The sequence below is a fragment of the Zeus faber genome, assembly GCF_960531495.2.
Source record: "Zeus faber genome assembly, chromosome: 20".
Taxonomy (NCBI): domain Eukaryota; kingdom Metazoa; phylum Chordata; class Actinopteri; order Zeiformes; family Zeidae; genus Zeus; species Zeus faber.
The window spans coordinates 25,411,334-25,430,108 of NC_137207.1; the positions used below are offsets into that span (position 1 = coordinate 25,411,334).

The window sequence follows — 18,775 nt, forward strand, 5'->3', positions numbered from 1 at the left end:
TTCTTATTTTCATTTTTATTTTTATTATTGGACATAGTGTGCATGTCATGCTTCCCCTCCTCCCAGCCCCAGAGCACCACTGTGCTCCATATATGGACTCCACACCAAGCAGCCTCCTGGAAATAAGAGCACCATCCCCTAGAGCCTGGTGGAGAACGCTCCAGGACTCCACTTTGTCTGGGCCTAGTTTACACACTTTATTTCACTTTACCTCCTCGGCTCTTATTTCTGGGGGAAGTGTGAATTTATTATCATCCATTTGTTATCCAGTCACCATGAATCCTCCGTGCGGAAGATGCAAGAAAGCTGTGTACCCCACAGAGAAAATAAACTGTCTGGACAAGGTAAGAGGTCAAATATTAAACTGAAAATATTTGGGATGCATTATGTCTGTATTGAAAATGTGTTTGTAAAATACTTTTCCAGCACTTTGAATACATAAGTATTCAAAAAATTGCAATTTATTATTTTACAAATAATCCATTTTGTCACTTTAAACAACGTTAACTTTTCTTGTACACTTGAGGTACATTTTAAATAGAAATTAATTATAATTTTTGTTAATCAGTTTCCCCACAGGAATTAATAAAGTGTTGTATTATCTTATCTTGTCTTATCTTAGTATATTCTAATATATCAATTGCACATTTACATTTCACTCAGAGTTTACTTATGAAATGTATTGTTTATAAATAAAGAGACAGACATGGATGGATAAACAGACAGACAGATTTTGGGGGGGTTATTATTATCCCCCAAAAAATATAAGATAATCAAACCATTGTGGTGTGTGACATCCACCCACCGCAATCGTTAGAATATTTTACATTTTTTGTCATTGTGCATGTGTGTCAGGGGGTAAAAACATACAATCATCATATTAAGAGTCATATCATATTGAGAGACATTAAGAGTCATATTAAGAGTCATATTAAGAGTTATATTAAGAGTTGTATTAAGAGTCATCATATCAAGAGTCAAATTAATAGTTATATCAAGAATCATATCAAGAGTCATTAAGAGTTATATCAAGAGTCATCATATCAAGAGTCATATTAAGAGTCATCATATCAAGAGTCATATTAAGAGTCATCATATCAAGAGTCATTAAGAGTTATATCAAGAGTCATCATATCAGGAGTCATCATATCAAGAGTCCTATTAAGAGTCATCATATCAAGAGTCATTAAGAGTTATATCAAGAGTCATCATATCAGGAGTCATCATATCAAGAGTCATATTAAGAGTCATCATATCAAGAGTCATTAAGAGTTATATCAAGAGTCATCATATCAGGAGTCATCATATCAACAGTCATATCAAGAGTCATTGAGTCATGCAGTGTTAAGATTCATATTAAGAGTCATCAGATTAAGAGTAATATTATATTAAGTGTCATTAAGAGTCATATCAAGAGTCATATCAAGTCATGTTAAGAGTCATATTAATAGTTATATCAAGAGTCATAATATCAAGAGTCATTAAGAGTTATTTCAAGAGTCATCATATCAACAGTCATTATTTCAAAAGTCATCGTATCAAGAGTTATATTAAGTCATATTGAGATTCATATCAAGAGTCATCATATTCAGAGTCATATTAAGAGTCATACAGTGTTAAGATTCATATAAAGAGTTATCAGCATGAGTCATATCATATTAAGAGTCATATTATATGAGGAGTCATAGTCTTAAGAGTCATTTTATTAAGATTTATTAAGAGTCATCATATTATGAGTCATATTATGACTCCTATTAAGAGTCAAATCATATCACGACTCATTAAGAGTCATTAAGAGTGTTACCCTTAGATCAGCCACAACATTAAAAGCACCACTAATAACACTAATACTGTGTAGCTTCCCCTTGTGTCGCCAAAACAGCTGTGAGGTGGAGGCATGGACTCCACCAGACTCTGAAGGTGTCCTGTGGTATCTGGCACCAAGACGTTAGCAGCAGATCCTTTAAGTCCCGGAAGTTGGAGGTGGGGCCCCCATGGATCAGGCTTGTTGTTCCAGAACATCCCACAGATGCTCCATCAGATTGAGATCTGTAGAATTTGAGGCCAAGTCAACACCTTGAACTCTTTGTCATGTTCCTCAAAAATTGCACTTTTCAAGAATTGTTCAGGAATGGTCCTGAACAATTTTTTCCATGTTGCAGTGCACATTATCTTGCTGAAGGAGACCACTGCCATCAGGAAATACCGTTGCCGTGAAGGGTGTACTTGGTCGGCAACAATGTTTAAGTAGGTGGTACGTGTCAATGTAACATCCACTTGAATGCCAGGACCCAAGGTTTCCCAGCAGAACATTGCCCAGAGCATCACACTGCCTCCACCAGCTTTCTTCATCCACGAGTGCATCCTGGTGCCATCTCTTCCCCATGTGAATGACATACACCGTCCCACCATCCACATGATGTAGAAGAAAAGGTGATTCATCAGACCTCCACCTTCTTCCATTGCTCCATGGTCCAGTTCTGATGCTAACATGTTCATTGTAGGAGCTTTCAGGGGTGGACAGGGGTCAGCATGGACACACTGAGCGCTCCCACACGCAGCAAGCTGCCATGCACTATGTGTTGTGACACCTTTCTATCATTGCAAAATTCACTTTTTCACCACTTTGGGCTCCAGTAGCTCTTCTGTGGCATGGAACCAGACGGACGAGACTTCACTCCCCACGTGCATGAATTAGCCTGACCATGACCCTGTCGCCGGTTCACCGGTCGTCCTTCCTTGGAGCACTTTTGGTCGGTAGTAACCACTGCAGAGCGTGAACAGCCACAAGACCTGTGCTTGTGGAGATGCTCTGACCCAGTCGTCCAGCATCACAATGTGCTCCTTGTCAAAGTGGCTCAGATCCGTAAGCTTGCCCATTTTTTCTGCTTCGAACACATCACCTTCAAGAACTGACTGTTCACTTGCTGCCTTATACATCCCACTCCTTGACATGTGCCATTGGAGCCAGATGATCAATGTTATTCACTTCACCTGTCAGTGGTTTTGATGTTGGCTGATAGGTGTAGAGTGTTGCAGAAATGAATCCAAATGAGTTAGCATTTTCGCACTTCCGGTTCCCTCATCTGAAAGCCAATGGGTTTTTTGAATGGGTTTTTGGTTATATGCCTGAAATAAGGTCTGTGCTTAACACAAGCTTAAGAGATTTTTACGTTTTGTTCTACGACATAAAATATGTTAGTAAATACCCCACTTGTGAATTTTGAAACTTTTACATGTCTTAAAAAAGGCGGTTGCTAACAAATCATTAAATGAGACTCCAGAGGTTTTCGGGGACAATAAACCTCATCATGCCGAACACGGAAAGTCATCAACTTACCAGTCCGCCTTTCCAGCCTCTAATTGTGTTTATACTTGCACTGTTGCAAACTATTCTAACTCAAACTTTCCAGACTTTTGTAGCAGAGGTTAACGCGCCAAATCAAATTACAAGTTGGAAGCGTAGCTGTGGTGTTGCTGAAGTCATGCGACCGTGGTGTAATTCGTTGAGCTTTTTAATTAGTTTGCTTTTTACATCTGGCGATTGTAATCATAAATGTGATGATTATCTTGCTGAACAAAACGTGTATTATAAACTTTTCTTTGCCACTTTTGTGTACATCTGCAATAATCCAAAAGCCAATGGAAAAATCCCATTGGCATTTTCAGCGATGCTGACTTCCCGGTTTGCCGACAATAATACCTCATCCCTGCAGCACTCTATTACGGGTCATATTAAGAGTCATTAAGAGTGTTTCATCATAAGAGTCAAGAGTCATATCATATTACGAGTCATATTAAGAATCATATCATGTGTCTTTTAGTTATGGTATCTGTATTTATTTTCAGGCCAATTGAGCTCGTTTGTGCAGGAAATAGAAGGAACGAGTCACAGCGTCACTGTGGGAAACAGAGTGGGGATTTCCACCGAGCGGTCACAGCAAATTTAATAATAATAATAAGTAATAGCTTCTGTAGATTTCAGACCCAGTGTATCCTGAAATAATGACAGGTTGCTGGGTGTTTTGTATTCAAATGGAAGCTGCTTGATGTGGGTATTTTGACTGGAAAGGTGTCACTGAGTGTTTGTTCTCCCTCCCTCTCTCTAGTTTTGGCACAAGCTCTGTTTCAGCTGTGAAGTTTGTAAGATGGCTCTGAGCATGAGCACCTACAAAGGTTTTGACAAGAAGCCGTACTGCTCCATGTAAGTCTCACTAATATTTACACTGTATATATTACTATCTAATCTTATTATAAGATAACACTCTGTTCATCAGGAGAAGCAGCAACAACAACAACAACACAGTGGAACTTAGGGAATTCTGTGGTTTTGTGATTTGAGCCTAAAATATTGGGTAACTCCAAAGCAGCTGTTCAGCCTGTGGATTTCCTCTAGCTTTATATGAAACTATTATTATTATTATGGTGTCAAGCACTGAAAGTTATACTTAGTTTTATTTTTTATGTTTTTATTATTATTATTATTATTATTATTGTTTTTATTCGCCATGTTCCACCCCGTCAATCTTTTTTGCAATTTTGAACATTGATCCCAATGGTTATAATCAAAAATTTGGAACTAATCGGACCATATGTGTCTAGCGCCACCACCAGGCAAAAGTCGCACATTGACTGTCACCAGATCAAACTGTCTGTCATTTTGAATTTTCTGAAAAACAAGCCTTTGAACATTTGTCCAATTTCATCCAAACCAACTTTGTCCAACTTGGACTCCCATTGTTCAAAGTGGACGTGTTGGTGAAAGAGCCACATGAACAGGAAGTAGGCGTATGTTCCTGCAGCAGTTCTGCCTGCCACAGGGCCCTCCGATGCAGGCAGAGATGCCGCAAACACACCAGTTTATTGTAGAGAATTGGCAAGATGGAACAGGCCGGGAGCAAATGGACCCTTCATGACAGAGGCTCTCCCCCTGTGTGTGTGGGGATGGGGGTTCTACCTGTTGCTTGCTGATTGCTCTAACCAGCAACAGCCGTACAGCTACCCTGATCCCAGGCCCAATTACCTAGACCCAAGACAGATGTGGCTGCTTAAACCACACCACTCCAACACCACATTTCCCAACACAGACTGATGATAAAATTTTAAAACATGCATGCAACTCACACTTTTTGCTCCATGATCCCAACAATTCCACAGTGGATCACTGTTGCTTGACGTTCATTCAGACACTCTGTGGTAGAACTTCTCACTATTTTGCTTCACACTGCTGCTTGCAGCTTTATTAACTATTAGGGGTCCAGTCCGCAGGGCTGGATCCCCTCTTGATATTGTTCAGGGAAATTTCTCTGAATTTAGAAACCTAAGACTATTTGAAACAGAATAACGGTAGAAGCTACGAACACGGCTAAGTCTTGTTTTAACCGGTATGTTACACCTCGTGGTTGAACTTTCATTCGAATCAGTCCACATCCAGAGCAGAAATTAGTGAAAAACAAACCAAATTTGACCAAAATCACAGACAGTCCAATGCATTCAACGCCAAAATATGTCCAACCCGGCTAAAAGTATCTGGAACACAACAATGACATAAGCTAGCATAAACACAGTTGAGGTTTTGTTTAACCCGATATGTCACAAACATCTCATGGTTTAAGTTTCATCCAAATCGATCCACATATGGAGCAGATATTAGTGAAAAACCAAACAAATTTGACCCCAAGTATTCAGCTGGTCCTGTTTGACCGACATGCCACAATTCATAAACAAAATAAAGAAGATGAGATTTACAGTTAGACGCTTCATGAAGTCATCATATTATTTACTATGAATGATATTTACAGTAAGACGCTTTATGACATATTATTTACTATAAATGATATTTACAGTAAGACGCTTTATGACATCATCATATTATTTACTATAAATGATATTTACAGTAAGACGCTTTATGACGTCATCATATTATTTACTATAAATAATATTTACAGTAAGACACTTTATGACGTCATCATATTATTTACTATAAATGATATTTACAGTAAGACGCTTTATGACATCATATTATTTACCATGAATGATATTTACAGTAAGACACTATTTATTTACTATAAATGTACAGGTTCTGGTTCAGAATGTACATTGGACATGTGTCCAGTGTGTGGTGTAGACTGTCACTCTGTAGTGGTTAGAAATTAAAAACTATACGTTTATGTGTATATTTATGTACTTTCTTACCTTTTTTATCTCTTTGGTCCACATTACTTTGCCAGATCCGTGAGAAAACACAAAAAAAGTAGTTCACAAAAACTTTGACCACGTCAAGTGGAATCCACTCAAATGTAAGACTGAGTGATATATTCTATTGCATCTGATGCATTCAAGCTGTGATATGGTAATTACCCACAGAAATACCACCATGTTTATCGTGTTTCGTGGAAACAAAACTTATTGAAAATGTAATTCAAATGTAATTCACAAAAAAGTCATCACTAAAATTACATAAATTTGACTTCTATCGTAAATTTCTGCAAACATGTAAGCCTGTCTGAATACGTCAACACAAGAGACACAACGTCACCTACAGTCTCTGAGACTGCACATGTACTTATATACAAGGTAAGTTATAACAATGAAAAAGTTTGGTTTAAAGTGAGAAATACACATATTTTAAAGAAACATCATGTTTAAACAGTTTCCTACAGCTAAACGTAGCAGATCTAACTGAAAAGATAAAGTGTTACGTATTGGCAAGTTCTTCCATAATAACTGTAACACGTACCTAAAATTTATAAACTGGGCTCCATGTGTTGCTGCCTGCAGCTATATTTATTATTATTATTCATATTGTTATTATTACTATTATTAACGTTTCGTGTGTTCGAGAATATAATACAAATTACATCTCAACACACAACACATCCAACATTGTGCCTTTTTAACACACCGCACTGAATAAAAACAATGCCTACTTGCTATTTGTAAGGGATAATGTAGAACCAGCCGATTATTATCTCCAAATAATCCAGACAGGTTGTTCAGGGTCTTGTATCACATAGCCTTCACCACTTTGAAGTATTACAACACTATATAAATACACTCAGGAAGAGAGGAAAAAAGCCAGTCTGTGGTGTGGGGGTGGTGTGGTTTAAGCAGCCACATCTGTCTTGGGTCTAGGTAGTTGGGCCCAGGATCAGAGTGGCTGTACACCTGTTGCTGGTTCAAGCAATCAACAAGCAACAGGTAGAACCCCCATCCCCACACACACGGGGGAGGAGCCCTTCTCATTTCCAACTGCTCCAGGCTTGTTCCATCTTGCCCCCTCTTTACAATAAAACTGGTCATTTTTAGTGCCATCGCCTGTGTCTCCGTGTCGGAGGGCCCTGAAAAGTCGCTCGGGTGGCGTGTGGTAGGAAAAAACTGCTACACCGACACGTCCAAAGAATCAAACCTCTGCAGGGAACACTGTGAACATCTGAACAAAGAAAAACAGGAAGATCTAGCCAACAAAACAGAAATGTATGGCTGAAGCACTTGACTCCATTTGATTTGGTCCCATAGAGAAGAACAAACAGCAGAAATACATACACGATGAACTACAAACTTTAGAATAAACCACCAAAGACTATAGAAAGCATCTAGATTCCCCAATTTCAATAAAATTGCAGTATTTATTGTTACACGAATGTTGTTGTTACACTAATCTCTTGTATCACATAGCCTTCACCACTTTGAAGTATTACAACACTATATAAATACACTCAGGAAGAGAGGAAAAAAGCCAGTCTGTGGTGTGGGGGTGGTGTGGTTTAAGCAGCCACATCTGTCTTGGGTCTAGGTAGTTGGGCCCAGGATCAGAGTGGCTGTACACCTGTTGCTGGTTCAAGCAATCAACAAGCAACAGGTAGAACCCCCATCCCCACACACACGGGGGAGGAGCCCTTCTCATTTCCAACTGCTCCAGGCTTGTTCCATCTTGCCCCCTCTTTACAATAAAACTGGTCATTTTTAGTGCCATCGCCTGTGTCTCCGTGTCGGAGGGCCCTGAAAAGTCGCTCGGGTGGCGTGTGGTAGGAAAAAACTGCTACACCGACACGTCCAAAGAATCAAACCTCTGCAGGGAACACTGTGAACATCTGAACAAAGAAAAACAGGAAGATCTAGCCAACAAAACAGAAATGTATGGCTGAAGCACTTGACTCCATTTGATTTGGTCCCATAGAGAAGAACAAACAGCAGAAATACATACACGATGAACTACAAACTTTAGAATAAACCACCAAAGACTATAGAAAGCATCTAGATTCCCCAATTTCAATAAAATTGCAGTATTTATTGTTACACGAATGTTGTTGTTACACTAATCTCTGTCGCAATGTAGCTTGAATGTTATTCTCCCTTGTAAGTCGCTTTGGATAAAAGCGTCTGCTAAATGACTAAATGTAAATGTAAAATAACTACAGGACAAAATCAAAACACTTAATATAGAGAATAAAATAGAGACCCCAATTATACTAAAACTCTTTAACATGGTCCTTTGTTTTCCGAGTGTCCTGAGTAAATCCCAAATTGGCTTTTTACCAAATGACTGTACATTGGACCATATTTCTGCCCTCAGCACACTAAGAACACTAATTGCCAACAAAATATACAAAAGCAAAAGCAAATGATTCTCCTGCTTGTTGATGTAGGAGAGAAATTTGGCCGAGGGTCTTCTGTACAAACTGATAGAAAGTAGAGAAACGTATCCCACTTGGAAGTCAATGTACAACAACAAACAGTAAGTCTGCTGCTGAGAAGGCACACACACCTCTTTCCCAAAAGCCAGGGGGTTAGACAGGTGGGGTTAGACAGTCAGGGGTTAGATAGGAGGGGGATTTGACATGTGGGGGTGAGACAGGGTGGGTAATACAAGGGGATGAGACAGGCGGGGTTTAGACAGGTGGGGTGAGACAGGTGTGAGGTGAAACAGGTGGGGTAAGACAGCTACATCAGAGATGTGGAGCAGTAGGCAGTAGAACAGTCAGCATCTCCCTGTAGACACCCAAAGCTGGGGGGCTCGACAGGTGGGGGTGAGACAGGGATGCAGCTTGAGTCTACGTAGGCAGTAGAACAGTCAGCATCTGCCTGTAGACACCAAATCTAGAGTTCACTGTTTGCAGATGACCTGCTCCTCTCTCCAACAGCTCTATAGCTACAGTATGTAGTTTATATTCCAAAATAAATCCAGCCTCCAGGGCCACAACAAGTATACAGTACATGCTGTCTTCAGTTAGATTAAATAAGCAAAGAAAAAAAAAACATACATATATATATATACATATATATATACACACATATATACATATATATATACACATATATATATATAGTTGTATGTATAGAGCTTTTCATATTTTTATTTCTATTTTTGTTTTCTATTAATTTTTTTTTTCTTTATCCTTATATTTTATTTTTATTCTTATTTTTATTCTATTTTATTATCTTATTTTTCTATTTGTACTAGACCCAGCACAGTCTCTGGAGGTTGCCAGAAAAACATTTCACTACATGCTGAACAGTGCAATATGTTAGTGACAAATATTTTGAATATTTAAATACAGTCGAGAAAAAGATACAAATTTAAATGAGAGAAGAAAAAACACACATGTACACATCTCCGAACATGAAGTAGCACTGTGCTAACTAGTAGCACTGTGCTAACTAGAGACTAGAAGTCCAAAATTTCAATTTTCTCAATTGAAACACGTTTGCTGATTTAATTTAACTGTTTATTAAGTAAACAATTTTACAATTAAAGGCCTTTTTGAAATTGATTTAATGCATTTCGAGACATTTCAATGGTGTGTGTGTGTGTGTCTCTTTTCCAGGCATTACCCCAAAACCTCCTTCACCATCGTGACGGACACGCCCGAAAACATCCGCCTCAAACAGCAGAGCATGCTCAACAGCCCGGTCAGACGCACACACACACACACACACCTATAACGTGTAGGAGACTGATGTTTGCATTGTGGGTGAGGGGACAACTTGCCCCTGTTTTGACGTATAACATGTGTCAGTATAACATGCGTGTTTGGATAATGTGTGTGTCTGTATGGCGTGTGTGTCTGTCTAACATGTGTGTTTGTATAACATGTGTGTTTGTATAACATGTGTGTTTAGTGAACGTGCATGTGTTTGTATAACATGTGTGTTTGTATAATATGTATGACTGTATAACGTGTGTGTCTGTATAATGTGTTTGTATAACATGTGTGTTTGGATAACATGTGGGTCTGTATTATATGTGTGTGTACTGTATGTAAAACATGTGTGTTTGTATTTATGTGTTTTTCTAATATATGTGTGTGATTGTACAAGATGTGTGTTTGTGTAACATCTGTCTCTATAACGTGTGTGTCTTTATAATATGTGTCTGTATAACATGAGTCTTTTTATAGTGTGTTTGTATAACATGTGTGTTTGTATAACATGTGTCTGTCTGTATAACATGTGTGTTAGTATAATATGTGTGTTTGTATAACATGTGTGTTTGTGTAACATATGTGTGTCTGTATAATGTGTGTGTTTTTATAATATGTGCCTGTTTGTATAACATGAGTGTTTTTATAATGTGTGTTTGTATAACATGTGTGTTTGTATAACATGTGTGTATAACATGTGTGTCTGTATAACATGTGTGTTTGTATAACGTGTGTGTTTTATAATGTGTCTGTCTGTATAACATGAGTGTTTTTATAATGTGTGTTTGTATAACATGTGTGTTTGTATAACATGTGTGTATAACATGTGTGTCTGTATAACATGTGTGTTTGTATAACGTGTGTGTTTTATAATGTGTCTGTCTGTATAACATGAGTGTTTTTTATAACATGTGTTTTTATAACGTGTGTGTTTGTGTAACATATGTGATCGTATAACATGTGTGTCTGTATAACATGTGTGTTTGTATGTGTGTGTTTGTACAACATGTCTGTATGTGTGTTTGTACAACATGTGTCTGTATAACATGAGTGTCTGTATAACATGTGTCTGTATAACATGTGTCTGCTTAACATGAGTGTCTGTATAACATGTCTGTATAACATGCTACATTTCTATTCTCCCATATTTATAAATGTTATTTATATATAACTACATATCTTGGGCAAAATGTTGGCACAAACAAGCCCTGCAGTCCTGCCGTCCTGCTGGAGCTGTCCTTCTCAACTATTTGTCGTGTGTTTCTTCAACATTCTGGGCGCAGTAGCGCAGCAAAAGTTGGCAAGATATATATATAATAATATGTGTAATAACAGTTAGGGGGAAGCACTTCCTGGAGCCTATACTCGCCGGCTGGGATGGAATGGGTGGGAAGGATAGTCATTATGGGACTCATTATGGGATGGAGGGGAGGACGTGTTTAATCAGAGCTGCTGATCCACGTCCTTGCGCCACAGATTTATTTTCCTGGTGTTTACGGGAGAGCGTGGCCGTCTGCCGAGCTGAAAGGTTCAACTGAGATGTTCCCCCGACGCCTTGCAAGCTGCTGCCAGCACACTAATGTGCTAATATGCTAACACCAGAGTGTGTGTGTGTGTGTGTGTGTGTTTGTGGAAATCACACTCAAACGTGCGTTAGATGTCAGTGATAATGAAGCATAATGAACTGTTGGATCTCTCCTATTAATACACCCTCATGCAAATTTGCACAAATTTCTATTGTTACATTTCTTGTTTGTTTTCATTGTTTGTTTTAGGCTTATTGTATATTGATTTTTTCTTTATTCTATTACTTTTTATCCATTCATAACTCTTTGAATCTATCAGTCGGTCGATCGCTGCTCTCTCTCCCCTCCTCGGAACGCCCCGTTCGCTCCATCCCAGTCAACTGTTTATAACCATAAAAGTCAATGCAGACCAACTCTCTCGCTCAGAATATTCCTCATAGCAGTGATATGACTCACTCGTGTGTGTGTGTGTGTGTGTGTGTGTGCAGACATGTAAGTCACCTTTAGGTTTCTGCGCTGACATTTGTACTTTTGTCAACTGTACTTGGTCACATTTCAGTTTTCAGAGCTCGATTTTATTTATTTCATCCGTTTATGATATTTTATGAAGTATTTTATTTCACAAGGTTTTATATGAAGGTTTTGTTTTTTTTTATCTCTGGATCTGGAACGATTTTCTCTCCAAAACTTCTGTTGCGAGAGACACCAAGTTTTGTAGTCGGAGTAAAAACAGAGTTGTTTTTTTTATCTATCCAATTATCTCTATCATCCATTTATCTCTATCTATCCCTCTGTCCATCCATCTATCTATACAGTACATCTTTCCATCCATCCATCTCTCATCCATCCCTCTATCTGACCCTCTGTCCGTCCATCCATCCAAAAGACTTGGTGTGACACTCATGTTAGCGTTAGCAGCTCAGGGTGTCATTTGGGGGATAACAGGCTGTGAGTGGCTCTTAAGCGGCTCTAAAACATCTTTGTAGCCGGAGTTTCTTTATTTTGATGCTAATGCTGCCGGCGGTAGCGTTGGGCGCTAAATGGCAGCTATTTGCACTCTTGGCAGAAACGAGTGGCGGCTCCGCGGATCGGGGACGATTAGCTCTGAACGCTGGACGTTTACACCTTAAAAGGACAAGGATGAAAGGATGAGATGGGATTCAACAACTAAGATAACAGACCTGGGGTCTACCAACACGAATTACTGTTTTCAGAGTTCCCGTGGAACGCAGCATCACTTCCTACAGACACAAATACATTTTTTTTGTTCCTGTGGAACGCAGCGTCTCTTCCTGCTGATGCAACTTACAGTTTTCTGAGTTCCCATGGAACGCAGCATCACTCGTTGAGATCACCCGACCGCTCTTTGTGTCGCCAGGCACGGAGCACGTTACTTCTTTATTTTGTCGTAGCAGCTGCTTCGCTTCCTTCCTCAGCTTCTCTCGGTCAGGAATCCTCAACTTGATCTTCGTCCGCTCCATTCGTGTTTGTTTTTTTCATGTCGCTCGGTGCTCGTGGTTGCTGTAAGCTAAACAACTGTGAACAAAGAGCTGTATCCTAAAATATGCTACCCAGGATGCAATGCGCATCATTTCATCATCCTCCTATTGGATGATGATGTCACAAGGCGCTATATTTAAGTTTTAGATGAAAATAAACACAAAGATGATATAAACATGAATTCTTTCTTTTTGGTATACGGTAGATTTGAACCCAAGTGACCACACCGTGGCCCCACGCAGAGCAGACGTTCTTTTTTTAAGAAACGCTTTTTAATTTGCTGAAGCTTGAGTGAAGGCAGCAGAGCAGCGTGAGTCAAACTGAATACTGCAGTTGTGTGAAAACTTTAGATACACATTTTGTATTCAGACTTTTTGATATACAGTTCATGTATATACAGTTTAAGTATATTTATTTATATATATAAAGTTGTTTTACATGTGTGTGTATCTGTGTGTGTATGCGTGCGTGTACCAGGCGCTGTACAAGGAGGATTTTGAGAAGAACAAGGGAAAAGGCTTCAGCTTCGTCAGCGACACACCAGAGATGCAGCGTGTGAGGAAGACGCAGGATCAGATCAGCAACGTGAGTCCGGCCACGTCCCAAACCAAACACCAGCAAACTACTAACGCTAGCTAGCAAGTACTAGCTAGTAAGCACGAGGTAGTAAGCACTAGGTAGTAAGCACGAGGTAGTAAGCACGAGGTAGTATACACCGGGTAGTAAGCACGAGGTAGTATACACCGGGTAGTAAGCATTAGGTAATAACCACCGGGTAGTACGCACTAGGTAGTAACCACCGGGTAGTACGCACTAGGTAGTAACCACCGGGTAGTACACACTAGGTAGTAACCACCGGGTAGTACACACTAGGTAGTAACCACCGGGTAGTACACACTAGGTAGTAACCACCGGGTAGTACACACTAGGTAGTCAACACCAGGTAGTACGCACTAGGTAGTCAACACCAGGTAGTACGCACTAGGTAGCCAACACCAGGTAGTCAACACCAGGTAGTACGCACTAGGTAGTCAACACCAGGTAGTACGCACTAGGTAGTCAACACCAGGTAGTACGCACTAGGTAGTCAACACCAGGTAGTACGCACTAGGTAGTCAACACCAGGTAGTACGCACTAGGTAGTCAACACCAGGCACTAGGTAGTGAGCACGAGGTAGTAGGCACTAGGTAGTAAACAGAAGGTAATATACACAAAGTTTACTACCTAGTGTATACTCGGTAAGGTAGTATACTAGGTAGTAAACAGGTAGCATGTGAACGTTTTCAGGCGCGGCGCTACGCCATGACTTCCTGCCGCCCTCTCGATCCGTTGCCTCCGATTGGATGCGTTTCGAGAGGTCAGAGGTCAGGGCTAACTAGGTCAAAGTCCAAGCTCTGAGCATCAGGGCGTTTGGACCGGACAAAGGAAACGCTGGGGACAGGCGGACCACGCCACCCAGCACCAGGGAATGTCCGTCCATGTGGGGACAGTTTACTGAGCACAGCTCTCCACGCTGCCTGAGCTCGTTCACCTTTGCCTTTCGCTTCTTGAGCGTGTGGCGGACCCCGCCACCAGCGATGGAAGCAGCACGTAGAGGAGCACATGCAGGACACGGACACGTCGGACGGCTGCTTCTGATTATACTGAAGTATCAGATAAAAAAAAAAAAAAAAAGTATCAAATACGAGCTGTTTTCAGACTAAATAATATGATGGATTACCACTTTAACGGCTGGATGTTCTATGGAGGCTCCGCAGAGAACAGACGGAGTCCAGGCTGAGGAGCCGCTGCCCTACATGGTCAGGGTTTCTGAGCCGTGCACACACACACACGGAATGCGGAACTGCAGTGACACAGGCTGAACTGGGACTTGAACCTTGAGAAAATAACAAAAAGCCTCCAGAACCTTCCAGAAGCCTCCGGGGTCCAGGCCCTCGGCTCGACCATGGAAGCCTGGGCTCTTTTGGAGCCCAAGCTTCATCACGACTGACTCGTTCACCATCCATCAGAAGAAATACCTTCTACAGAGTGAAATGATTGACTCCGTTCAAACCGACTCCTCTGACTCAAACCAACAAAGAGTCGAGACAATGGAACAATCACAAATCACTTTGACCTTTGACCCCAGAATGAGCTCAAGTTTTCATCATCATCACCGATCGTATCCTGGTTCAACCTCCACCTTTTTATGCATATTTATTGAGGGGCAGTGTTTTCTGCCAGTACTACTATTCCTTTACTCTGCTCTACCTTTACTCTACCTGCCCTTACTGGACCTCTACCTTTTCACTACCTCTATTCTACCCTTACTACACATCTACACTACTAAACCTCTACTATACCTTTACTACACCTCTAATCTACCTATACACCTCTATTTCTCTACTTTACTATACCTTTTCCTTTACTATACCACTCATATACATCTACACTACTACACCTCTACCTTCACTATATTAGACCTTTACATTTTATTAATACTTTACCTTTACTCTGCTCTACTATAATATTATGCTTTTTAATCAGAAAATGGACAAAACTGCTTAATTTGGGAGGATTTAAAATCTGTGTCTGTGCGTAGATTAAATACCACGAGGAATTTGAGAAAAGCAAGACTCGGAGCGATGCCCCGCCCCCCGAAAACAGGGAAGGTAGGACACGCCCACACAGCCGATCGCAGCCAACAGCAGCATGGTTCAATATTTACTGTACGTGTGTGTGTGTGTGTGTGTAGACTACGAACAGCAGCCCTCCAACGTGCAGAGATTCATTCAGCCAGCCGCAGGGCCTACTGATGTGGCGCCATCTGGTGGAGCGGTAAGGGCAGTGTACTTAAAATTTAAATCATTCATTTTATTCTGGTGGTAAAAATTGTCTCCAAAAATACAGGGAAAATGTTTCAATGATGCGTCGCTTGCAGGGCTAGCTCTGTCAGACCACTTGACCCCGCCACATGCTTCCATGCCCTTATATGGGCCTATTTGTGACCCACCGCAGCAAAAGCCGCCATTTCACGCATTTCTAAAACCGGAGCAGCCAAATAAGTTGGGGGGGGGGGGGGGGGGGAACCTTTCTTGAAGGGAAATAAGATTTTTCCAGATTCGTGTTCCCTTTTTTTTTTTATCTCATATTTTCAAAACCCAGTTTGATTTATAAATGGTAGATAAATGTTAAACCGTGGAGTTAAATATTCCCGTTAGATTACAAGTGGAAACAATTCAGGTTACACTTGTCCGTGAAAACTCCGTTAGGGATTACAAGAAGCGGGTGGAGGAAGATCTAAATCATATCGCGGACCTTTATCTGACCGGTGTGATAGAACCAAATCAGTGTAAGCAGCGCGTACTGGACTTCATTTTCCAAGATGGTCAGTTCTCAGACAGCGACACTGAATCTGATATTACTCCGGACTTGGAGAACATTTCAAACAGCGGATTTCAACCTGAACGTGACGATGAAACTGAATATTTTCAAGAACCACCGGAGGAGACAGACGATACCTGTTGTTACAAGTGAAGAAGTTGATTAAATAAAAGCTTTAAAAACAAAAATTGTTGTGTTGTTGACGCTGTTCAACTTCATTCAGCAGTATGTTATGTAGCCATGTGGCTTTGTTGGTCCTCCAAAACATTTGTATTCTAGGAGCTGGCTGAATGAACCTGGTGTGGGGGAAACTCTGAAGGTGATTATCTCAGAATCACAGTTTGCCACACCCTCGTCATTAACAAGTCTTAGCTATAAAGATTATTTGCTTGATTTGCACAAGTGACACCTTGTTTGGAAGCTCTGATTCTCCACTTTCAAATGATGCGGAGAATAAAAAAGTCGAAAGCCGACAAATGGCCCTAAAGTCTGCGGTGGGTCACATTTATGCAGCCAGTCCCTCCTGCCCTGCCTGGTTTGCTGCGCTCCCTCCACCTCCCCTTCTCCACCCGTTGCTGCTCTTCTATCTGATGGGGCGATTCCACATCACTGCTAAATTTCTGACTTACTGTTTACCTCGCGGGGAGTGACGGGCGTCGGCCCAAACTAAAACCATGCCAAATAAAGAATTTTCCAAGTCGAAACAGGAGGTTGTCAGAAATGTATTCAAGCACCTCTTAAGTACAACTTCCAACACAGCAAGTACAATTGGAGTGGTTGCAATTTATCACAACTTCAGGACATTGATTGTAAATATATAATTATTCTAAATACACTAAATATTTGTTCAGGTCAGTGATGTTTCACTGTATGCTCTGTGTTGCAGCGCTACCAGGCTCTGTACAGCTACGTGGCGGCAGACGCCGACGAGGTTTCCCTGCAGGAGGGCGACCTGATCCTGGACCCGCAGCCCGTCGACCCGGGCTGGATGTTCGGACGCAACCAGCGCTCGGGACAGGCGGGGCTGCTGCCCGCCAACTACGTCAAGCCGCTCTGAACCGCCACCATTTCTACGAGGGTGGAGACCGGCGGATCGGACCACTCCGTTCGGGGATAGGTGGAAAAAAATATATGTTGTGGGGCTTGTTCATATTTAGCAAAAGCAATAAGAATCCTCAAGGACGGAGCCTTGCAAAATCGTGACCGGGGGGTTCTGTGGAACATTATCTGTGCAGCAGAAACCCAGACCAGGTCTGGGATCTCTAAAGGTTATTCTGCGATAACGACCGTCTGGCTGCGCGTTATCCTGCTTGTTACCAGGCTACTCACTCAATATATTACATGGTGGTGAAATATTGATTTGAAATTCCCTAGTTTAAGAGCTTCCACTGAGAGAAACGCACAATACACACAAAACAAACCTATTAACTGTTCAATTTATGTCCTTATCCATTTCTGCCATTGTGGTTCCCATGCAGCGTCACCAGATGGCGCCACTAGCTTGTGTCAGCATGAGCATGTAGGCGGAGTGATAGAGGGGCGTGGATCCAGAAGAGGGAGCGGTTGCCCGTGACAACTGTCATTAGAAACACGGCGGTCCTTATCAAGAAAATCATTACTGCTATCGACCAATCAAAATCCAGTATTCCAGAGGAAATCTACAGTTAAAAAAAATTAGTGATTATATTGTTCTCTATTCAGAGTATTTGATGCAAGTTTCACAAAAAAAAAAAAACGATAACGAAGCAAAAGTGGAAAAACCCAGGTTCAGAAAGTGGAATTCCACTCCAGGATTCAGCGTCGAGCAGATGCAGCTGATCAGCATCAACAAGAAAGGAAAACACCGAAACTGGATTTTCACTTTCTGAACCTGAAGTGTGATTAAAGCGATCAAACAATGATGCAAGAACGACCCCGTTTAGAATCACATTTAATAAATATTGTTTATTAAGTTTAAAAGGATCCGCACAGTGAACCAAGCGGGACGGGAATAAAGAAAATAAACTGAAAAATGTTCAAAGAGATGCATCGACACGATTTACATCAAAAGATTTAAAGTGAAATTTGAATTTCCCTGCCAAAATTTCCCCACATGCGCCTTCACGTACTGTCCCTTTAACGGTCACCTTTTCCAAACGCATTAACGCCCAGATTCCAAAACAATGTCCCGTCTTGGTTTAGTTCATTTCAGTCAAATGCATTTAATCCTGGATCCACTGCAATAAAAACAAATGTTCATTAAAGTGAAATGTCCTTTAATTTCATATTCCGCATCAAAATTCTGCATATAAATCTATGTTAAATAAAATAATGTTGACATTTGAGAACCAAATATTAAAGGCTATAATTTTAATATTGTGCCTTTGCTTTGTTGTTTGCCTTTTAAAGGGAAAATGAAAAGTTAAATGATAAGTTTCTCTCCATTGTTCCAGGAATGCGCTGGAGATTAAAATCATCTTCAT

The 18,775-nt window shown here is 40.7% G+C and overlaps 1 protein-coding gene across 2 annotated transcripts; it reads left to right on the forward strand.

Annotated features, from left to right (window-relative positions):
* The first annotated feature begins 165 nt into the window (after positions 1–165).
* LOC307245724 (LIM and SH3 domain protein 1-like) lies at positions 166–18,772 on the forward strand. 2 transcript variants are annotated; one of them, XR_013844684.1, is made up of 8 exons: positions 166–344; positions 4,110–4,204; positions 9,828–9,912; positions 13,427–13,534; positions 15,532–15,601; positions 15,685–15,767; positions 17,200–17,430; positions 17,792–18,772. XR_013844684.1 is itself a non-coding variant. In XM_080021374.1 (7 exons), exons 1-7 carry the CDS (start codon positions 276–278, stop codon positions 17,368–17,370), a joined length of 681 nt encoding a protein of 226 aa, XP_079877500.1. In that variant the 5' UTR covers positions 166–275; the 3' UTR covers positions 17,371–18,772. The 2 variants fall into 2 exon arrangements, 1 of the variants encoding a protein (XP_079877500.1); XM_080021374.1 differs by having other exon boundaries at positions 17,200–18,772.
* Positions 18,773–18,775: the final 3 nt, after the last annotated feature.